The 24754-nt window shown below is 39.7% G+C and overlaps 1 protein-coding gene across 1 annotated transcript in view; it reads right to left on the bottom strand.

Moving 5' to 3' along the window:
- Nucleotides 1–2866: 2866 nt before the first annotated feature.
- Nucleotides 2867–24754, bottom strand: part of aldh1a2 (aldehyde dehydrogenase 1 family, member A2) — a 28782-nt gene continuing 6894 nt past the window's right edge. Inside the window, exons 2-13 of the mRNA XM_031758016.2 lie at nucleotides 23544–23648; nucleotides 21868–22008; nucleotides 21449–21578; nucleotides 18428–18489; nucleotides 17609–17737; nucleotides 15068–15181; nucleotides 7005–7107; nucleotides 6201–6385; nucleotides 5920–6084; nucleotides 5335–5492; nucleotides 4045–4119; nucleotides 2867–3813 (exon numbers count right to left, since the gene is read on the bottom strand). Coding sequence (XP_031613876.1) covers nucleotides 3741–3813; nucleotides 4045–4119; nucleotides 5335–5492; nucleotides 5920–6084; nucleotides 6201–6385; nucleotides 7005–7107; nucleotides 15068–15181; nucleotides 17609–17737; nucleotides 18428–18489; nucleotides 21449–21578; nucleotides 21868–22008; nucleotides 23544–23648 — 1440 coding nt within the window. The 3' untranslated portion in view covers nucleotides 2867–3740. The remainder of the gene's footprint in view (nucleotides 3814–4044; nucleotides 4120–5334; nucleotides 5493–5919; nucleotides 6085–6200; nucleotides 6386–7004; nucleotides 7108–15067; nucleotides 15182–17608; nucleotides 17738–18427; nucleotides 18490–21448; nucleotides 21579–21867; nucleotides 22009–23543; nucleotides 23649–24754) is intronic.

Here is a 24754-nt window from a genome sequence, read left to right as displayed (position 1 = left end):
TGAATATTGTTCTTGATCATGTCTATCCTACTATGTATTTCTGATAGCTGCTTCCAGCAGGATAACGAATCATGTCATAAACATCAGATCACTTCAAAGTAGTTTTTTAAAATATGACAGTGAGTTCACTGTACTCAAATGGCCTCCACAGCAGATCACCAATTGTCAGTGTGGTGGAACGGGATATTCACATTACCCACAGCTGACAAATCTGCAGCAACTATGCGATGCTGTCATATCAATATGGACCAAAATGTCTGAGGAATGTTTTTTATGTTTTCAGCACCTTGGTGAATCTGTACCAGGAAGAAGTAAGTTTGTTCTGATGACAAAATGGGGTCCGACCCAGTACAAGCAAGCTGTACATAATAAAGTAGAAATTCTTCATACTAACTCTGTAGTTTTAAAGTGTGCAGTGAAAGGCAGCAGCAGTAGTAGAAGCAGTATTCATTTATAGAACAATATACACTTCTGTGTTTAAGAAAACCCCTTTAACTGACTGCTACCCCGCAATGATCCCTCCAGTTACACTAGCGCCAGTTCCATCTTCTGTGAATGTTGAATTTATTGCTTTAATTCTCCTTAAATTAAGGACAAAGGCTCCACATCCAGGGCTGTTGTTATTTTCTGTAATGTTCAACAGCCATTTCTTCTTCGCTCGCATGCACACATTAACTCGTCACAGCATCGCTGGTGTGGAGGAGTCTCTGTTCGCTCAGTGAGTCCTGACTCACACTAAACTGGAATGAGAAGCATGCAGAGAGAAGCTTGCACAATGTTTCAGTGAGAAGAATCAGACCACCTCTGCAAAAGCACGCACGCACACACACATACACACACGCACACACACACAAGCTCTGTCCATAGCTACCTCTCCAAAGTGTCCATAAATTTGAAAATCGCTTCTGTGACAAATAAAGAGGACCGGACATCACAAAGACACATCTGTTTGTTCCGTTAACTCTGTGAGAAAATATTATGAAGGAACAGATAATAGGAAAAGCAGCGCTATCTTCTGGAATATTAACTGAAGCTATAAACAAGGCTTGTGAAGGATAAGGGTTTTTCTGGACAAAGGGTGAATGTCCCTGTCAGTGTGTGGTCTGTTTCTAGGCTGATGTCCTTAACTGTGGGGTTATGCACGTGCACGCTGAGAAAATGAGATGCTCTGAAGAGTCTGCATGAAGGAAATACTGAGTCTGTTTATTTCAAAATCTCTTAAAGAAGAACAAGAAGAAAAAAATCCCCTCAAAAACAGGAAATTTCAGTTCTTTGTCTCATTTGCTCATTGTTATGTTGTTGAGTGCATGTGAGGTTTTTAAGTGTGTGAAAGTGACAGAAACTTTTCACAAGGTAGTGTTAATGCTGCAAGGGTGAATTTAAATGGACTTAAAAAGAAAGAAAGAAAGGACAGAGGTTAGAATTAATTTTTTAAATAAGTCAGAAGATAAACAGGTTAATAAATGCGTTTTTATCTTGAGAGTGTAATCCCCTGGTCTGCACTGACATACCCTGTCGTGTCAACAGAGTGCAGCAATAAGGAGATCACTTTTTCATCTTGTCCTTGGGAAGACTGCTGATATAAACTGGGAAAGGAGTTGTGGGAAACCGCAGCCTGGTAAATTAAAAGCTATTTGCCAAAGAAACACTCCAGCACGGTGTGTTCACCTCCAACACGAACGCCCATTTTTTCTAAATGGGCATTTTTTAAAAGTGTGCGTGCTGCCTTTGTGGTTTAGTTCTTGTGTCAGACTTTTCACATGTCACAGACAAAAGATCTTAATAGCAGTTTGTTGTTTGTTATTGTATTTAAGAGTCCCATTAAGCTGTGATTGAGTAACTATGAGCCAGTATGAACAATACCAGGACCTGAAACTAACCCAGCCTGTGTTTAAGTCAAGAAAGTGTGTAAACAGGGCAGCTGAGACAAAATCTCATATTTAATATATGTGTTTTTACTCCTTCATGCAGTGTACTCAAATGTTCCACTTCTTTGACATTCCTCAGTTGCTTTTAGAAGTCTAAATTTAGAGACAGATGAAGGCACAAGGTCACACATGTAAATGTCAGAAGTTTTTATTAAGCAATTTCTTCCTTGTCCCACCCTACTTCCACTTAATAGGTCACATCCTTCATTCATGCTGACAAGTGTCCTACTATTTATAGTAAAACAGCAATTCACACAGCAAGAGGATGTGTGTGACACGCTAACGTTTTTCTTACTTTTCTTCTTTGTAATTGTAACATTGTGTCGGAGGTGTGTACACACTTTTGGTGTTCTCGTAATAGGAATAAACAGTATTTGCATTCACCTTGTAGACTTAGCTTTTCCTGCTGCTACCTGCTGCTGCTAACAGGTTTTAACCCCCCACACCACCACTTTTTTTTTTTTTTTACTGGAACACTTTGAAAAACTTTAAGATTTTGCAGCACCGGCCAACTCAGTAAGGAAGGAAGAGGATAAGTAGTGTGTTAAATGTTGTCCCCCACAAAATATGATTAATGACTCCCACAATGACACCTCCACCTCCTCTGTGATGCAAGTGAAAACTCTAGCGTTTATCACTATGCAAATATTTCCAATTTCATAAGTTTGGAAATGGTGTTTACCTCAGAGTTCAAGTGTTCACATCAGGCTTGTGAAACTTCCCTGCTGGACCTGGATGGGCCGATTTAGACGTCACAAATCATCTTGGTCCGGTAAATCTAAGCCTTATTTTTTTTCCAAACAGTGACAAAAACACATCTGAGTGGATAAAGATTTTGAATTAGTATTCAAAGTATAATGATAATAGTATATTTACTATTAGTATATGTGGCTCAATATAATCTAACTAAGTATATGATGGGCAAAGACTCGAAACACTTTTTCCAAGAAAAAAAAGATTTTACTGAAAAACAAACAAACAAAAAAACAACTATGGTCATTTTATAATTTTATAGCATATGATTGTATAAACATAAACATAGATGGACATCAATGAAAATCAGTTACATGTATTTTAAAACACATCTACTCCTCTTTTAGCAGGTGAGAGTAAAATGCTTTTAAGAGGTTAAAGTTTTTTCACGTTTACATCAGTCAAAGGTCGACATACAGTGTTAAGTCATATGAGCTAAAGTACAAACAAAGACAATTAGAAATCAATCTTAATTCAGAATTAACATTTCATCCATTCGTGTCTGAGGCTGACGACATCAGTGGTCTTGAATGAGCGAACGTGCTCGCACAAATTCTACCAAGACAGTGACACATGAGGTTTTGACGATCACACCGCACAGTACAGAGAAAAACTGCCACCCAGCGGGTTACAAGCTGCTAGTAAAGGGCTGATTGCAAGTGCGGCAACTGAGTCTCTGAGCATCCAGCATCTGGTGGTGAGAATCGGGGTTGTAACGGCTGGGATGGGCGTCGTTATTGGGTTTTGAAGTCAGAGCAGCCTCCCCCATCGTCTTTGTGAGTGCTTTAGTGTAGTTAGTGGAGGAGGTATGGAGTACTGTGGGAGGGGGGGGGGGCAGTCCACAAATTCAACACAAGTGGCGATAGCTGGACTGGAAGCGGCTGAATGTCCACGGAGGGACAGGAGGCAATGAGTGGGTACAGCCTGGAGTTATCACGGATATAAGTAGCTCTGATGGGTCGTGGTGTGCCACCATGGACAGACTGACAAAAGCTTGTCAACAATGAGGAAGACACTACCTCCTCCTCCCTCCCCCCTCCCAAAAAAAGTGTGGCTGCCTTAAGAGTTCTTGGCGACCATCTTTATTGTGATGGTCTTCACTTCTGAGTACTCCTTCAAGCCGTTTTCTCCCCTGAAACAAGAAATAGAAACATTTTGTTTAAACTCTAATGCTGACAGCAACAATGAATTATAGTGTACACACTGCTGGAGGCTCTTGGAGCAGGAATATTTCCTCTTAGATAAAGATTTACATCATGTTAAGCTATTTTGGAAAGTCGGCTTTCAAAACACTAAGTCAGCAATACTAGCGTTGCGACTAATTTGTGTGTATTCAGCGGGCAGACGACCAAGTCTTACTCACATTTCACGCCCATTGCCAGACATTTTATATCCTCCAAATGGACACTGTGTGCTCAGAGCGTTGAAGCAGTTTATCCTGTGAAATACACAAAGCATTGATCACTCTTGATCAGTTGACTTGGAGTTTACTATAAAAATTTTGCACAACTTTATCCAAAGCGTCATTTGGGAAGACTGATGTAAAATTACATTCTCATCATCACAGCTATTTTTAAAACCCCCTGAACTCAATAACAATTATTCTTTTGCTGTTTAGCAAACACAGTTAAAAAATGTCAGGTTCTATATCTGTAAATGTAGTAATTACAGCTGCTGTAGCTGCCGCGGAAACAATGCTTTGAAGTAACTCGAAAATATGAAGAAAAATTATTAAATATTTCAGCAATTTCTTTCCTTCCAATCCTTCTGCTGAAAGACTTTGTTCTCATGCTTCATCACTTATGTCCTTGTTCTTCTCTCACCAGTTTTCTGCACCACATTCAGCTGATCGCTCTCCGAGTCTTCATACATCTCCTGTGCAGTACTCCTCAATTTCTAGATTGTCCTTTTAGTCTCAAACATTCACGCCGTTTTAATAGTTGCACTAGTTGTGTTTTCTTTTTCCTTTCTAGCTCAGGTTGTTGTATATTTGTGTGCCTCCTCATACATGCCTGTTCTCCCCTCTTTGGAGTCTGTCTCTTTGCCTGAGTTGACTGCCTGCTGAGTGAATTTCTCAATGTCTGTGATTAAAATTCTGGATTTTACCTATTACTGATGTTTTGTGTTTGGACACATAAATACAATGTTTATAATTAAGGATGGAGCATATCATTCATCCTTTCTTGGCTACAGAATAATTTATTTGGCATTTGTGATGAAAATTGCCCGATGGTGATTAGATCGACATCAGGGATGAAGGAAGAGTTATTAAAATAGCTAAGCATAACAAGTGACGCAAGATTTCTGGCAGAAGCTACCTATACTTCTACTCATAACCATTTGAAAGTAATTAAAAATGGAAACTATTGCAGGTTAACTCAACAAGTAACATTTACTATTAATTTAATTTCTACCAGTCATAAAATTGGGGATGTTGTCCTGTCCTGGAACATTACTTCTGATATTTTCTCATCATATCTGAGCTTCTGGGGAAAAATGGGTGGATAAAAAGGAAGAAAAGCTTTTCTTTGTGGCTACTGTAACGATTCTAAATTAGCACACTGTTAGTTAAAGCTTTGGGAAAGTGGCTGATATTTCTCACATGAAAAATATTACTGAATGGAGCTGAAGAAACACGGCAGATAGAGCTTACCAGACAGTGCCAGCCTGCATAGCTGTGGAAATGGTCATGGCTTTGCTGATGTCCTTGGTGAATACAGCGGCAACCAAACCATAATCTGAGTTGTTGGCTCTTTCTATCACTTCATCAATTGTTTTGAACTTCATGATCTGTTGGACTGGCCCAAAAATCTGTAGAGAGATGGTAAATGGTAAGTGGGCTGGTTCTTATGTAGCGCTTTTCTGCTCTGCTTGAGCACTCAATGCCCTTATTACAGCACGTCTCATTCACCCATTCTTACAACCACTTTTTTCTATGTCCAAGTGCTTTCTATCTAACAATTACACATCAAAGAGGTGAGAATAAACAGAGTCATTATGAACTCCAAAATTATTAGTTAATCTTAGGTAAATGCATTTAATTAGGGACTTAATTTGTGTATCACCATCTTTTGGTAACTTTTTACATTTTTTGACAGCTTTAGTAACTCCTTTTTCTTCAGGTTAGAGAAACAGGTTATTAACAGCATTTACATTTAACTGTTTTGCTACTTCTTCTATTGCAGCCCTTAAATCAACTCAAGATGCATTAGTAGTGCTGGAGTCTTTATCATTATACCTCTTCTCTGGCAATGCGCATGTCATCTCTGACATTAGAGAAGACTGTAGGCTCAATGAAGAACCCTTTCAAGCCCAGAGCTTTTCCTCCACACTCCAGCTTGGCCCCTTCAGTAATGCCGCTCTGGATGAACTCCAGCACACGGCTCTGATGCTCTCGACTGATCTGTAGAGGTGGAGGACAGACTTACTCCCAGATCACAGAAAAAATGAGCAATATATGAAATTTACAGAGCAAATGATAGAAAAAGAGATGACAGCTTTTGATTCTGCGCTCCTCACCTGTGGTCCCTGCTCAGTCATGGGGTCAAAGGGGCTGCCAACTATCCTCCTCTTTGCTCTCTCCACGCTCCTCCGGACGAACTCGTCATATATGGGCTCCTCCACATAGATGCGAGAGCCTGCCGTGCAGCACTGGCCTGCGTTGAAAAACACACCCTGGTGGGCTTCTTCTACAGCCAGATCCACTGGGGAAATGGAGAGAGTTGTGCTGGTTAATAAATAAACAAAAGTAGTATAGAATATTATAACCATGCAACTACTTATTAGGTAAAAAAAAAAAGACTTGACTGGTGTCTTTAAAAGTGAAACAACGCACAAATTAAATATCGATAAAGACAGAACAAATTTATCTGTTTATAAAAAGTCATGTGTGCAGTGTTATTGGAGCTATCCCATGCAAATCTGACACCTGACACCTGAGAGACAGGATCCTGCTGTTGTGCACAAAGGGTTAATGGACCCCTGTGATTTATGGGTCTCGGCCGAGTCGGGGTCCATTCCCTTGATTTACAGGCCCTAGTGTGCCCCTCTCACGGCTGCTGAAAGCATTTGAGGCGCTCGGCAACCCCAGTTTGGTGAGACACTTAGAATTTATATGAAACCCATCCATCCAGAGGTTTTCATAGCACTGCTAAGCTCCGAACATTTTAAGGTTCTCAGTGAGGGTGAGTGCTGTGAGTGTTTTTCTAAGAATATGACACACAGCTACAAAAAACAGTGATTGTGACAGACAGACATTGGGTGGGGGGGGGGCAGGTAAATGAAGTGACAAATAAAACTCTACTTTAACAAAACAAAACTTACAATCAGCATCTGCAAATATAATGTTGGGATTCTTTCCTCCCAGCTCCAGCGTCACTCTCTTTAGGTTACTCTTCCCAGCTGCCTCTTGGATCAGCTTGCCGACCTAGCAGAGGAAACAGATCAGAGGTTTATTCGTGGAGATGCAAGGCTCACAGCCAGATCAGTAAATCAGCTGGAACCATTAAATATCTTAAAGAGGCTGGTTAGCTCCAAACAAGGAATGTACTGGTAGGCCAGCTGAAACATGAGTTCTGCAAACACACAGAAAGAATATCTGTTACAGGCTTTTGGCGACAGCGAGAGGAAAACAAAATGATGTTTCTGCCGGGAAGAGTATCTGATATGTGGCGTAGGACAGGAAGAGGCAACCACAAGGTGTGTGGGTGGTGTACTGTGATCTAACACCGAGACGGGATATTCGGTATGAGTCGGGCCTGTGACGATATGAAAGACGGCAAGGGATTTGCGGTGTTTTATCTCATCCTTCTATTGCCCTAATTTCCACTTTACTCCTTATCAGGAGCGATGATATCAGATGACCTAAATGAAGAATAATAAATTACGGTTTGAGGAATAACATTCTTTGATAAAGATCTATTGCTCAAGAGAATCATGTGTAAAATTCATCCTGGGGGAGAACGTTTTAGTTTTATTTAGTACAAATCATTAAATCTTTGAAAATGTTTTGAATACAAGCCATGAATATTTTTTTATTTGAACCTTGTTTTTCTCTGTAATACATCATTAAATAATACCCACACTTCTTTTTGCTACATTACAGGCTATGCATAGTAAGATATTTTAGAAGCAGGCTAAGGTAAGAAGACTTTGGTTTATTTACCAAGCAATACCCTTGTACCTCCACCAATCACCAGTAAGCCAGTCAGGGAAAAGATATTTTTCTCTGGTGACTGGAGATTTAATGAAACTTGATACCAAACCAGAGATGCTGCTAAAGTATAGCCAGTATAAATAATCATGCATGCAGCTTCCCAAATACAGAAGAGCTTAAGACCTGCATTTAATCTGAAGGCCACCAGAAGGCGATGAGGTTTTTGGAGACACATGACCATTAACCACATAACATTAATATATTCACTGTTTGGATGTGTAGTAAGCTTGGCGGCAATGTAGGATCACTTGAATAAGGCATTAGTCTCATAGACCAAGAGACTAGTCTGCAAACATCTGAGAACCACTGGTCATGAGGAAAAAATTTGTATTCCCTGACTGCTTAGGAGTGGTTGGATGCTGATGGCAGTCGCTGGGAGATGACTGCTAAAATCCCAGTAATGCAGGCCTACATGCTCCCTAGCAAAAACATGTATTCTACAACTAGTTAGCAAAAACTTCCTTGTGATTGCTTTGGCTGTTAGCATTTTGCTGCGGTTGTAGTTTAAAAGAAAGTAATGTACTTGCATATAAACACTGTCCAGCTACTCTCTGAGCTAATACTGAAACTGTGAAAAGTATGACACAAACCGGAAAAAGAGAAGCTTAAATTTGTGTCTTAGCATTGCAGCCAACCTTGTTAAAAAAGCTAAAATGTATTTTTCTTGTTTATAACTTTCAGTTTGTGACACACTTTTTTAAGTTTTACTAGTGCTTGGCTAGTAGTAAAAGATATTTTGAAGACAAACATGATAAAGCACAGGCAACAGACTACTGCGTTGCTAGCAGATTGCCACTAGCGCTGCTAGCAGATTGTTAATGTTGCTGGTAGATTGCCACTAGAAGATTGCAATCACTAGGAGGTTTTTGTTGCATACTGAGTAGTATGGTTTTCAGTGTGATTATTTGTCCAGGTTTGTACTCCACTTTGGTGATTTAAATTTTTGTATTTTATAGGCCTCTGCTTGTTAACTGCTCGCCTAGCGGTAGTGTAACTGCTAAAAGTGCGACACCAACCAGGAACAAAGACCGTCAAAGTAAAAGTTGAGCACTTTTTGAAATCTTCTGGTTCCAGTGGTAAGGCACAACTTTTACTTTGAAGGTGAGTGTTCTGTCTTCCCAGTTTGCATTGCGTTTTTCACAGTTTTACTACCACTTGGAGAGCAGTTGGTAAGAGTTTTTCTTGCAGCCCTTCTTCATCCAGTTCATTCAGCAACCTCCATCAACCACCGCCAACTACTAATATTTCGGGTACCAAACAGGCGACATCACAGTAGCAACGCCCACCTATCATACCATCTATGAGCTTATGAGCAGGAGAAACTAGCTTGAGCTAAAGGCAACAGAACTTTGTGCTAATTTGAGATTAAAGTAATGGCACATTTATTTGTTTAGGCACTTTTTAAAATTCAAAGGAAACTCAACGTGTTTTAAATGAGACACAAAACAAACATATAATGAGGCAACTTAAAAAAATAAACATGACATTTAAATGAATAATTAAATTGGTAAAATAATAAATTCATCACTTTTGGACAGAGCCGGGCTGACTGTGCACCTCTGGTTACAGTCTTTAATCTCAACCTACTGCTTTAAGACTAATAAAGGCAGTTGCAGTAATACGTACTCGACATGAAAAGATACAGGTTAAAACTGCCGGACGCTATTTGACCCCCTTGCAAATTTAGGTAAACATGATTTTAGGATGTGAGAATGAGTCACCAGATTTTATCAATATTTTTCACTGTTCTGACATGCTGCAATAACTGGACTGATAACAAGCCTGGAAAATCCCATACACCACCCTCACTATCCTACACCCTAAACAAGTATTCATCTTCCTGTTACTCATACTGCCTCTTTTATAGATAAAGAAGAAGAAAAAACCCCTTAGTGTCCAACCCCCCCCCGCCCTCCTCCAAACCACCCCCAAGAAAAACATCTTCAAACATGTTAAAGACTCATTCTCTTGTTCTTTTCTTCTTCTTCTTTACTTTACTTCCCATTATATGCTGAAAGACTAAGATCAGAACAGCTGGGCTGCGGCTGGTACCGAAGCTGCCTAAATACAACACAAAACTTGGCTCGGCTTCATTTTTCTGATGTGTTTTGTCTGTCTTTGATCAGAAACACAAAGTGGCTGACTAAGGGGAGTTTAGCATGTGTTTATTCAAGGGTAAAGGAAACACGCTGGGCTGCTAGACTCCTCCGCCACATGTGAGTCAGTGAGAGATGAGCTGAGCTCCTAAAATCCACCTGTAGCTACTCCAGCACCTTCAGTCCTGTCTGAGGAGATGATGTGCTTGCTAGGATCCCACCATTGCTACTACAGTGCAGTGACTCACTGTCTGGGCATCAGCAGTCTCTGACAGTGCTGGCTCTTTTCTCAGTAATTGACTCCAGCTCACACGAAATAACAGGAAAACTAGTAAAAAAGAACCAAAAAACAAACAAGAAACCCCCCCAACCTGGACTTATAAAGGAAATGTTCAACAGGGATGAGATGGCAAACAAAGATGTTTATAATACAAATTAAACAAGATGCCACAGGATAGATAATTTGTAAATAGATAAATACATGATTATGGTTTAATCACAACTAGATCAATATTTGAAATTATACAGTAACTAATATAGAATGATAGCAGCTGCTAACAGTTTTTACCGTGGTTTATTCTAACAAAGTTTGGTGATCCTACTGAGGTTGAAGAGTACAGAACATATTTTGTTATATTTTAGTTTGTGCTTGAATTTGAATGTTTACAGAAAATGTCTGAAAGATTGAAGACACTGTAGACATTGAACAGACATCCTACACACACAAATAAGTAAGCTAAGAACACAAAGGAGGCTGTGTCCACAATAGCGCATTTCTGTTCTGAGCTTTTATTTTAGGAATTATTTGCATTTGGCTAGAAAAGGTCAAATCATGTGACGATACATGTACGACTCAGGGAAGGACACATAGTTACTGTGATCAGCCAATCAGAAGCCTTGGAATGAATTAAGACAATGCTAAAAAAACAAACAAAAAAAAAAAAACTGCAGTTCCTCTAGTGGCCACTTGAGGCTGGCTTCAAAGGGGAGTGAGTCTCATTAGACTTCCATGATAAAATGGCCATCTTTTACAGCATTACAAAGCACATTTAGCTTGACATAAAAATGTCCCTGTGCTTTACAGATAGTCATTCAGATCAACTATAAGTAGAATGATTTATTCTTTTAATAACTGATCTACCTGCATAACTGAGTTAGGGGTGTGGTCTTATTAATTAACAAAAAGCTTTCCCAACACATTTACCTGGAGCTGACTAGCATGTACAAGGCCTCACTTTTGTTATTTCCAGTCATTAGACTGGGCCGTGATTACTGTAGCTGAATTTTTAATTGATTATCTGACTAACACTAGGGCTTGATGTGTGGGACAAATCATCTCGGAAGTTATGTGCTTTGGTGAGTGAAGTTCTAGTGTTTTCTTAGTTTACTACTTGGGTTGCTTATTCACAAGACACCGCCACAGGGGATAAATCAATAAGTTTGATTTGCCAGATTTTTATGCCAGATGCCCTTCCCGACACAACCCTCCTAGGGATTTGTGTCCCCCGATCTTTTGACATGTGTTAACCAATACAGTATGAACACTACGCTAGTAAATTGCGTTAACATGCTTTGCTGATATGTGCTTCTGTGTTTTGTACTTGAGTCCATGGATAGGTGATAAATTAGCACGCCACTTGTTTATTCATATGAAGTAACTTCTTCCTCCCAAAATCCAACATGGCAACAGCCAAAATGCTAACAGAGTCCACAAACCAATTTCTGAATGTGGGCACATCCATGCTTTATACAGTCTCTGATCAAGAACTACTCATGGGTGTCTGATCGTTTCTAATATCAGTGTGGTCTAGTCTCCAAAATTTAGCTAATGCAAAGTGTGGCTGAAAGCTGCTAGATGCTGGCTCCAAAATAAACGTGTCTCCTGCTTCAAAATGGATCAGTTTTTCCCTGCAAAAACTAGATCACATTAGTTTTTGATGATTTCAGCTGTATAATCTAATGTGTGTGCCATTGGTCATTTTATAAATTACTGCTCTGTTGCTAAGACTGGTAGCTAACGGAAGGCTTTAACGCCCGCCAGGAGGCGTTGATTTACAGCTGGCTGACAGCTGTTTCAGAGTTTCTATTTAAAGAGTAAACTTTTTTTTCTCCAGACGCACACTTCTACTACTCTGTTTGTATTTAAGGAGACTTTGATATGATGCAGTCATGCATCATTTTGGTAATGCTTATCTTTAACACATTGTAGTTAATGTAACTAATACCAGCATGGGCTAGCCCAAGGTCCTGGCTCCACACAGACAAAATCTGCAATGCTGTGGCCATTTTTAGAAACAATATGGTCTACAGCTGTGGTTTGAGCTTAATGCTTATGTCAGCATGGACACACACACACACAAACACACAATATGATATTAAGATGCTTAGTTGGGTTGGGCAATATGTAAATATTTTCCAACGGCCTGCCGTCAGTCCTACGACAAGCAGCTGATGATATATTTGTTAAGGGTTGTCTGTGCAGCGAGTGCAGGGAGCAGGGCAAAAGACTCCTGACACCCTAAATGCCATTTTCAGCAAATGCAAGCATTTGTTTGTGAAAAGATTAAAAATTCACTATTTTGGGAATATTTTGGTTTTAAAATGGAAGAAACTAAAGGTCCTGAGGGAGTGATGCCTCCACTTTGCAGCCTATAAATGAACAGAGGTAAAGATTACAAAGGCTACTAAATGAATAATGTCATTCATGAGACTTTTCAGTACTAATCGATTGGACAGCAACCACTACCTGCAATTACTTCAGTCTGGTCACTGTCATGACTTTCTGAAAGTTAGAAACATTGTTATGAACACCAACTGTTTCCATATCACGTAGACAATAAATTTACTGGAATTTTCAAGAGGACAGACATAAATCACACAACATAATAATAATAACAATGATAATAATAATAATAATAATAATAATAATAATAATAATAATAATAATAATAATAACAATGAACCCCACAACATACTGCATAACCCTAAACCTTAGCAGGTATAACTTTAGCCATCAGTTCTTAATATATCTGAAGCTGAATTGTTCTCCTGCCCAGATGCTAATGTTGATTTTTAAACTGAGACATAAATGTGTGGAACAAATTCTGCAAGTTATCCAGATATTTAAAAAAATCCACCATTGTTTCATAAAAAGAAAAAACCCAGCTTATCACCAAAGTCATTTAAAACTGTTTTGGGGAAATTTCAGTGCTGAAACTCACACAGCTGTTCCTCGAGTCCATTAGCGTCACTTAAAATCGACATCCAGGATCTTTGAAATGCTCTCTCCCTGTGACATTCACTTTTACATTTTACAGGAATATGTCTACTCATATGTCACTTAATTAGGTACACTGGTTCAACTGCTCCTTGCTCATACTGAGCATCAGAATGGGGAAGAAATGTGATTTAAGTGGCTTTGAATGTCGTATGGTTGTTGGTGCTAGGCTGGTGTGACTATTTCAGAAACTGCTGATCTACTGGGATTTTCCCACACAACCATCTATTTTACAGAGAATAATCTGAAAAAGAGAAGATATCCAGTGAGTGGGAGTTCTCTGGGTGAAAATAAGTTCAGAGGGGAATGGCCAGACTGCCAGCGCAGAAGAGCATCGCTAAAGTGCACAGCACGTAAAACCTTGAAGCGCCACACCGGGTGGCACTCCTGTTGGCTAAGAGCAGTTAAAAACAGGAAGGCTACAATTTGCATGGCCTCACAATAGAAGAATGGAAAATTTTTCCCTGGTCTGATGATTCTTAATTTCTGCTGCTAGACTAGCAAAGTAGGCCCTGAATTTGGTGCAAACAACGTGAAAGCATGGATCCATCCATGCTTGTATTGTTCACGCTGCTGCTGGTGGTGTGGGGGATATTTTCTTGGCACGCTTAGAGCTCCTTAGTACCAGCTAAGCACTGTTTAAACACCACAGCCCACCTTAGTGTTGTTGCTGATCCCTCTGGGACTACAGTGTACATATCGTCACATGATAAAATGCCATGTCAAATCATTTCAAACTGACTTCTTGAACATGACAATGAGTTCACTGTACTCAAACACCCTTCCCCATCAGCAGATCTCAATCCAGTACAGCACCTTTGGGATGTAGTGGAACGGGAGATTCGCATCATGGACGTGAAGCCGACAAATCTGCAGCAACTGTGTGATGCTATCATCACATCAACAAATCCCCAAATCCCAGAGGAATGTTACCAACACCTTGTAGAACCTATGCCATGACGGATTAAGGCACCTCTGAAGGCAAAAAAGGTCCAGCGAGTGTATGTCTCATTGTTCCAGTGAGTTTTGCTTTCATTGCTTTTATCTGTGACATCTGTACCTGTATGGGCTTATCAGGGACTGCTCCAATTACACATACTGTACACATGGCGCCTACAACACAACGCAGGAGTCAAAACAAATATTACATAAGGCCGTGTTTCTTGCTAAAGATAGGTGTAAATTACAGGATGGTCACATAAAAATATCACTGCAACATCGGGACTACTGTAAATGGTTTTAACACAGGGGTTAGTCAACGTGGAAATGACAGATGTTTATAAATGATCTGTAGAAAGGGATCTGCCGTCACTCTGGCTGTTCTCTCTGACTCCAGGAATCTGTTCAGACCACAGCGCTCAACACCTAACATGGTATGTCCTTTGTCTTCCCATTAACTGCTTCCCTGTTCTCAAGAGCTGTAAGGGTATATTCTGATGGTGAGTTAAATGAAAAGCAGTGTGGAGGTGCATTAATACCTCAAAGACAGCTGAGGGAAAACAGACGAGAGGCAGTGTTTTCAGAGAGACCTGTTTGTATACTCTCGACAGCGCAAATATGTGCATGTGTGTGCGATAAAATCAGAGCCCTGTCATGAGGAGTAATGACAGGGTGCGCGGCTTATGTAAGACCCCATTTGTTTGTCATTTAAACTTCAATACAGGCACACAACATCCCCTAATTACCCAGCCTGCTCTTATGCTCTGCACATGTTGGTCACTGTGTCAACTGTGTTCAGTGACAAAAGCTAGCAGTGGGCAGATGCTGATCTGAGCCACTCCGCTAGAGAGAAAAGTACCTCGGTTGATCCTGTGAAAGCCACTTTGTCTATGCCCATGTGTGAAGCAATTGCAGCTCCTGCTGTTGGCCCGAATCCTGGCAAAATATTGATGACTCCCGGTGGAAAGCCGGCCTGTCAAAACAATATGAGAGGAAACAAGCTTTAGCGGAGATGACAGCAGAGCCAAGCAAAACCACAGGCAGTGTGGGGGAATCCGGACCCAACCCAACCTCCCTACAAGCAGAGAGCAGGGAGAACATCAAAAAGGCAACAGACAGATAGTCTCCAAGAAGAGGCGAGGCCGGAGAGGACAGGGGGAAAACAGAGAGGATGTAGACACTTAAATTTGTCCATTATTTGGCTTCAATACATTGCCATGTCAGGCTGTGTTGTTTAACTTACTCATGTGTTTATCCTTATTGTACACAGCTGCACTCACTACAAAGAGCTCTGGTTTAGAATTTACTCGAGATTTATATCAGCGTGTTTAAGATGTTCAGATTTTATTTTATTATTTTGTGGAGTTTTCGGCACTATTGCCAGGAAAAACTGAATAAAGAAAAAAGAAAGTTGACACCAGAGCATCCCTGAGTGAATTTTTCTAAAGCACTTTTATGTTGACTGTCACATCCAAACTTAACAAATGAAACTATGTGATTATATAACATTTGTTCTGGTGATCTCTCTGAATTCAAAATAAACTCATATCAAATTTAGAAATAAAAACGTAAAATAACTTTCCTTATTAATCATTTAGCATTTTAGCTAGTGTGTGCATCATTAGGCTCTCATCACTCATCATGCTATCGTTACAGTGGGATTATTCAATGTGGTATGATGATGCTGTACTTATTACAGCTAAAATACTGACTGTATTATTCTCAAAGGTTGCCATCTTAGCAGAAGGTTAGGGCGTACATGTTTTAAGTCTGTCGGAGGGAATGCTAATGCTAATTAGCAACCTAACAGCAGCTGATTTTTAGCAGACCTTGACATTATGTGTGTTTTTTCTTGTCTATGTATTAATGTTTAAATATTGTTAATAATTTGCCCCATGGAAGAATTTAGTATGAGTGGTTACATGTTAAGCTGAAAATGTCTATAAAATGCCACAGCTAGCTTGCTAACCACTGTGAAATGCTTCAGTAGCCATTTCTGCTAAGTACATAACCTAATCACCATGAGACAGCAGTACTGTATATACTTCATATACTGTATGTATATATACCACATCCATACTTGCTGAAGAATGTGAGACACATTGTTAATGCTGCTCGAGTACTGATGACACGATGGAACAAACATTATCTAAATATTATTAAAAAACGGTTAGCTGCAGTACTGTTTCTAATGTGTTTTATATATATAGGAGTTTTTAACACAAGCAGTTTAAATTTCTGACACCTACACATTACAAATACAGGAGCTGCTTAGCCATGGAAATCCACGCCACAAAGCTCCTGGCACAAAGTTTTTGTGCTGATGTTAAAGCAACAGGAGGTTTTGCTGTTTGTAGTTTGACATTCAGGGACTATTTTCCCTTAGCACTTGGTGCTGCAGCTCTATAACTTTATTTGGTCTTTGATTTCATGGCTAAGTTGCTGTTCTTAGTAAAGCCTCCCGCTTTGCAATAATTCCCCTTTCAGTTGATCGTGTAACATCAAGGAGGGTAGAAGTTTCACAAACTGACTTGTTGCAAAGTTAGCATCCTATTACAGCAAAACGTTCAAATTTAGTGAGTTCTTTAGAACGACCCAGTCTTTTACAAATGTGTGTGAAGGCAGTAGATGAAAACACTCGAATTCAAAGATTAATAGGTGTGACCCAGTACTTTTGTATATACAGTGAATAATGAATTGAGTTGAATTAACTGTATTAATATTAACATTGGATTTTATTTTGACTAAACTACCAGAGGTAGTAAACTACAGACACTAGACATGTGTTTAGTTCTGCATCAGATAATTATTTTGTATTTCTGACACTTAATTATGTGACAGAGACCAACGTGAAGGTTTTTAAACGCAGCACGAAAGCTCAGCAAAAAAAGCTATTCACAGTATTAATCTCATTATTATTGTTTCTGCAGCATTTCCCACCAGACAGATGTTAACTTTGAGCTTTTTTCATATACAAATTAAAAAAAGAGTTGAAATGTTTCATTTTTATGATCCTAAACAAATTTTATTGTTGTATTAGTAGACTAAAATCTGTATGTTTTAGACCATTAAAAAGTTCATTTGCATAATTGGGGCAACCTAACCCTTTCATTTTGGCTCTATATTGGCTGGAGATAACCTAAAGGCCAAGTCCTACTTCACTGACTCTGAGATGATGCACCAAATCGATGTGACACTTTGTTAAACATCTGTTTTTTATCGTCTTTTGGTTACATTAACATTGAACTGTCTAAATAAAGTGTTGGCCAAAGTCAAAGTGAACACTGTGTCCTTGGCAAAATAAAACCTATAAGCGATTCTGTTTCAGTTAGTTCAGCTCTCATGCTTGAAACTGCACACGCGAAATGTTTGCCGTCGTCATAGCGACTCTGTCATTTACCTCCTTGATTAGAGCTGCCATGTAGAGGCAGGTGAGCGGCGTCTCCTCAGCAGGTTTCAGGACGACAGTGTTTCCACACGCGAGCGCTGGGCCCAGCTTCCATGCTGTCATCATCAGAGGGAAGTTCCACTGTGTACAACACACGCGCGCACACAGACACACACACACACACACACACACACACAAACACCGGAAAAAGACATCATGCATCTGACACACTGGGTGGTCACAAGTCAAGTTCAATAACTCATCGCTCTTAAGTCACTCACTCTCATTTTCACTCTGTCTAAACATAGTCAAGTGAGAAAATGTTCTCGGCACTTGTACAGTATTTTCTCTTCCCACAGTATTCTGAGAAAGTCGGGAAATTGCAACACATGTGCAATAGACCCGTATCACTGTTCAACACACAGGCCTGTGTTATTTCTGCTTTGCACAGGAGCCCATGGGGCTCAACACAGAACCACACGCTTTCTGCACTCTTGCACAATCAACAGTGTCTCTTTCTCCTTGATCTTTTCCTCCTTTCTCATCATTCTTCTTTCCTCAAACACACTCTGTTAAATCCCTTAGCTCATTCTTCTGCTTCTCACTTCTTGTTCCCTTTTCCTCAAAGTCACTGGCACACTGGGGGGGTGGGGTTTGGAGTGGTTGCGGGGGATTACCGGTAAGATTTAAAAACTGTGGCTGACAGGGAATTACTGGAAAATTCTGAATGTAATTCAGTACTTTTAAACGCAGCTAACTCCATCTTTTTTATTTTTTCTTCACATTTCCCTGTCATGTTTGCATGTCACTTTTCAGAAAAGTTATACTCACAGGGACAATTTGTCCACAAACTCCAATGGGCTCATATCTGGTAAATGTCAGATACTCTCCATCTGTAGAGGAACACACATGAGCAAAGAGAGATCTGGGTTATTTATTGCTAGCTTTAACACTTTAACAAAAAAGCACTTAATAGGAAATACTAAAAAATCCCTCTAAACACATGAAAAACGTCACCACCTGACTCCCCTGGTGTTGTTGACTCAACATGTTAATTTGCAAATGAATCCACATGCAGCATTCCTGGTTGCTTTACCCTGGTGAGAGATTACGTTTCCTCCAGCAGCACAGGCATGTGTGTAACTGTTTTAGGTCATAGAGATGGGTGTTATGCTGGAAAGGTTTGCTCATTCCTCTTGCATTACTTGAGTAAAAAGGAGGTACTTGCTGAGGGTGTGCCATGCTTGTTCATTCTTCAGAAAAACAATTCATATTGAGAAATGTGTGTATGAATTTGTTACCACAGTGGTCAGCTGATGATTGCTTAATGTTGCACTTGGACTGGAAGGATCAGTGGGGGGATGACAAGCCAAACAATCACGTTGACAACAGATACAAAACTGCAGTAAGATTCCCATATTTCAACTTTTTCTTTTTTTTGTCCGTGTATTCCAGTGTGGATCTTGCAAAACTGCTATTGTTTGTGGAATGAATCTATAAACCCAGTAGGCATGACATTTTCTGGAGGAACTCAAGTATCTGAAGGCTTGTTCGAAAGAATGACGCCTGCACATGAATTATATTTCAATTTGGCACAGGCAGTGTAAATGATACCAAACTGTACTGCCAAAGGTGCTGCACATCATGACGCTCCCCATTCATTTCACGCCGTCTCTGATATAAATTTAACACCACAGTATCAGCATAACAGGCAAGACAAATAGCTGCCGAGGAGCTGCTCATGGTAGCTGTGTTGCGCCTCATTCTAACAGGTGAACAAACATGATTACTTACATCATACAGGCTACAGGAATACCCTTATTTATTTACTCTGAAAGCCTACAAGAGGAATAAAGCTTAGACCAAAGCCCTGGGAAAACGCTCGCCGTGGTTGGTTTGGCAGCAGCGTACAAGAGAAGCTTTGAGAGGGACAATACAGCGGTATCAGGATGTTTTCCATGTCCTCTCAGTCTCTCTCTTATTCTTTTTTTCTTCCTTTTAAAACACACAGCCAACTTTCTTCTCTTCCACCCTCAAATTCAGCTGCTTTAGAGGGGCAACACTGGCAGCTGGCTCTACTGTGTTTAGATTGATTACCAATTTGTTACCTTCACCCGATGAATGTAAGCTTAGCTTTCTGCAAAACTCTGAACACAATGAAACAAAAAGATTATATAAAATAGTGTTTTGTTTTACAAAAAAATGAAATAAATGGTGATGTCAAACAGAGATGCCCCCCCCTCAAAAAAAGATTTAAATTTCCTGTACTTTCAAAATGCCTTGTAGTAAAATATTGTAAGAATTTACGCAATGATCCCAGTCAAAGGTCTCTAAAGTAGCTTAAAAGCAAAAACTGTTATATTAACTTCAAAATTATATTTTACTATTATATTAATTAATGTTGCACAACTGAAATGCCTGTATTAATTGTGCATTCTCATGCTCCTCTGACAGGTTTCCTATATTATAACATAGTTCTCCTGACTGTCCACATGCTTTTGAGTCAGCGTAGGAAAAGATTAGAGAGGCTACAAAGACTTATTTATTTTATTGTTCTGACTGTTTCAAAATCATGTTTATAGCCAATTATATAATAAACACCGATTTGCTGCATTTGTTATCAGGCACTGGTTGTAAATTATATAATAACTTACTAATCTAGGTCACTTTATGTGGAACGCAGTCACTAATATTATGTCCCAAATTCAATTAGCACATGTAACAATAATAAAAGTAAAGTTGCTTATGATCAACAGACTTTTTTTAAGACTTTTCCTTCACTTTCTAAGTTCTTCTGCTGACTTCAGAGAGCGATCATATTGCTTTTCCAGGTCAGGGAACTATTTTTTAAATTTTATTTCATTTTCCTGACACCCCAGAAATGCACAATAACAATTAAAACCTTTTACTGATACCAAAAGGGTCTCAGAATAAAACCGTGCCTGCTAAAGCTCTCAGCAGAGTTAGTGGAGAATTTAAAGCTACTTTCAGCTGCTCACGTCTCACAAAAAAGGGCTCATTACAGCAGGTAAAGCTGTATGTTTGATTTTGGTTAGTTTTACTCCAGATACCCTTTCTGGTGTAAATCCAAAGAAGATTTATATCTCCATCTGGAATCAAACAAACAACTTTTCACTTGCCAAGAAAATGTTTTAACCACTGAACTACGGAGGCACAGAAGAAGAGAGTAGTTTAAGTACTGAAAAACTAACTATTGTCTGAAAGGTTTGACACATTAAATCTGAATGACAGACTGTGTAAAAAATGTGCACAGTGTAACATCAACAACTGTTTGAGGAAATCTGTTTTGAAGCTTCAAGCTGATGCAAAGAGCGAGCGGTTAAGAAACCGGAGACGTGTTGCGTTTATATTGAAATGATTTATCAACTACAGGTTGCCACACCCTAAGGCATATCCTTCATTATCATTGATTTTTCTCTAAATGGGAACTAAAAATGACAAAATAAACATCATGTTGCAATCTTTAAGCGTTTAAACCGGTTTATTAATCAAGGAAAGTGTTTACTGAGGTCAAAGAGCAGATCAGAAAGAAAGTGATTTTTCTACACACTCAGTCTTCTTTTTGCAACCAGCGGAGTCGCCCCCTGCTGGCCATTAGAAGAAAGAAGTAGATATAAAGATCTTCCACACATGCTTCAGTTTTTAAATCCTGACTCATCATATATGTTAAGTTTGTAATTTCAGGACAGTGTTTTGTTTGTTTTTTGGTACCAAAAAGTCAGAGGAACAAACACAAAAACACAAACCTGGCTCTTTGTTTAATACCATCTGACTAATCCTTTCTTTAACTGCTAGTACCGCTTCATCTCTCTTAGTCCAAACAGCTCTTACCCATTGGAATGGAAGTACCATGGATCTTGTCGGCATATCCAGCAAAGTATCTCAGTGTCTTTATGGTTCCTTGGAGGTCCACAAACAGAGTGGGCAGGAAAGGCTTTCCACTGTCCAGTGACTCAATAGTCTGAAGAGAGACGAGGGACAAATATGTGATATAACCTTGTGATCTTCACATATTTCCATACTGTTTTCATCTTTTACACTCACCCTCGGGTGAAATGTGACACTAAGATAACACTTAACTACAAATACGGCCCCTCCGTTACAGTAATATGCTCGCATTAGGACATTTGTATTTAGTTGTACTATCAAGCACAAAAGCAACTGTAGATCCTTCGTTAGAAAAGGCATAAAATGCATTTAATAACATGGGAGGAAAAATAAGAGAACATTCCCAGTATTTATCCACTTACTGCTAGGTAGACACTGTCCCTCTCCACCAGATCAGCCAGTTTGGACAGCAGTCGACCCCTCTCTGAAGCATCCATCCTTCGCCACACAGAGCCCAAAGAAAAGGCCAGGCGAGCTGCCTGCACGGCTTTATCAACGTCGGCCTACAGGGAAAAAAAAAACATGTCACTTCATTATCTGTCTCTGCATTTTAGCAGGCCTACATCTGACATAGAAGTGTATATGCTGAACGCTGAAGATGATTTGTCTCATATTGTGCTTTTGCTTTTCTTTAATATTTCAGATTCAGCTATTTCACTCATGTATGAGGACTAAAGACGAGACTCCAGGCCAACACTATAGCTATACCTGTTTAAGCATGCAACGCGTGTACCAAAGGATAGCGTCCTTACTGCAGGGGCCAGAGTTGGAGTTCACTACAGACCATTTCCTGCATGTTTTCACTCTCTCCCCACTTTCCTACTCTCTGCACTGCCCTATCCAATAAAACGATGGTTAACCTTTTATAGGGCACTCACTAAGATACACAGAAAGTCTCAACTTTAACCCTAAAGTGTGACTTTTTTTATCTTTGTGATGCAAATGAAGTGATATGTTTCCAGATTACGGGTTAAAAAAACCCAGTTTCATTGTTAGACTCTCCAGCGCTGAAACCTAAGTACAGAGAAATTCATTCTTCTTTTTACTGTACTACATGTATTTAAGGTAGCTCTATTATGCTTTTCAAATATATATATACTGTTACATGCTCACTTTAAACATGGCTTAAGTTTCAGAAAATTAGGTCATCATGTATAAAAGTAATCCCTGTGAGCCAGAAACTCCAGACCTCACTGCATGCTCAGTTTACACCAGGTTTTTTTTTTTTTTTACTCTTGGCTCTGTGAGATGAGAACGAGAGAGAGAGGGTATCCTAATGTTTTCATCTCAAAGCTCTCACTGCGAGTACAGAGGCCACGCCCACCTGCTGGCAGCTGTTCAAACCCGCTGTTTGTGAGAGACAGCCAATCAAAAGAAAAATGGCTTTAAGTGGGAGGGGCTAACCAGATGAACTAAGGGAATGGACCAAGGCCAAGTATAAGATTAATAAAGATAACACTGAACTATGAATAATTTAAAGCTACTCTTTTAAAGTCCAAGAAAAAAAATAGGTAGGAAATTAATTAAGAATAACTTTAAGAATAATTAATTATTTCTAGCTGCATTTAACAGATTCTCTTCTGTGTTTGCACAACATGTGAATGTATCTGCTGAACATCAAGGGTCTCGTTGAGGTTTTACTTTCTGCTCATGTTTCTGTCCTTTGGGATCATCTGCCCCACCCCACGAGGTTCACCTGGGTTTCCCTCCCACCTGTGTGTGTGTGTGTGTGTGTGTGTGTGTGTGTGTGTGTGTGTGTGTGTGAGTGTAGTTCTGTCTTTCTCTTTGCTGTCTTTTTTTTTCTTTTTTAACATTAAATATCTTGTATATTATCTAACATCCACTAAAGGTTTGCTTTTGTTGTTTAAACCTGCACGTTAGTCCAATATGAACAGGTTAAAAATTAGTTTTACCATTAAAAACTTCTACATAATGAATCCATCAACAGTAATGACTTTAACCATTTACTTGGTTTAACTATATTTATGTAATATAATACTTTGACTTCCTCCACCATAAAACATTGTATAACGTTTACCTTGTCTGCTTCCTGGACTTCACAGATCTGCTCCCCAGTAGCCGGGTTGTAGACAGGGAAGACCTTTCCACTAACAGAGTCCTGCCATTCATTGTTGATGAAGATCTGCAAAAAAAGAAGATAATTTGGGCATTTTAAATTAATTAAATAGGCAAAATTATTATTGGAATGTATCTTTTTCACACGTAGCACTGAAAGCCTGGAAAGGCAGTTTCCAAACATGCTAAGCATGAGCGTGCAACAATGGTTACTTTTTTTTAATTGAAAAATATTTATATTATGTTAAGTAATGCGTTCATTTCACCATTTTGCTGCAGCTATGTGCTTGTGGACTGCGAAAGAAAAACAGCTCTCACGCAGCAGCACGTCCAGGGAGAATCTCTGGAAATCTGGACACAGATTCCTGTCTGTTCAACATTGCTCTCTAGGGAGTGCTCCACCATCCAGACAAAGGGGGTGGGTGGATGTGGGGGTACAGATAAATCCCAATCACACACTCGACCCCCACCCACCTACACAATCCGCCCCCCCACCCCCCAAGCACACAGACACACGTTTCACAACATCGCTGCTCGTTTACGAGATCATAAAACACGTGCTGCACTTGGTTTCTGTGATGCGTTAAAGCAAGTCTTCCGTTAAACAGCCAATCCTTGGATTCCAACACGAGACATATGCAACATCTATGAGCAAAAAGAAAAATAAATGTTTACACAACCCCAAAACTGAGAGTTATGACACAGAAGTACATGTGACGCCTTTTACATATGTAATTTTAAACGTACCTCCAGCATATTAGGTCAGCGACAAAAACCTCCTTCCCCGCTGACATGTTTGGATTCATTAGGCCGACTTACTCACACTGTTTTTAATGGCTGTCAGTCTGCCTGATAGATAGAGTGCAAGGAGAACATCTGCTGGCACAAATCCCTCTGTGTATATATTCGCTCTTACCCTCCTTCTACTTTAGAGGAGTTCTGATGTACTGAGAGCAAACCTGAGAGCAGGGTTCAAGTATCCCACTGGCTGTAGCCTCCCTAAACTCTCCAACATGTTTACCTCCATAAACGCCGGGCTTTAAGTACTATTTAATTGGCTGTAAAGTGTTAGCTGTGTTTACTTTCGGGCTGGTATAAAATGCCGAAGTGCCTGAAAACCGTTGGAGTCACAGTAAAAACACATCACTCTGCCCCCCTCCCTCCCTCAATCCC

The sequence above is a fragment of the Oreochromis aureus genome, linkage group 1 (assembly GCF_013358895.1).
Source record: "Oreochromis aureus strain Israel breed Guangdong linkage group 1, ZZ_aureus, whole genome shotgun sequence".
In the NCBI taxonomy this organism is placed as follows: domain Eukaryota; kingdom Metazoa; phylum Chordata; class Actinopteri; order Cichliformes; family Cichlidae; genus Oreochromis; species Oreochromis aureus.
The sequence above is the reverse complement of the archived record's forward strand: the minus strand, read 5'-3'. Positions and strand labels throughout refer to the sequence as shown.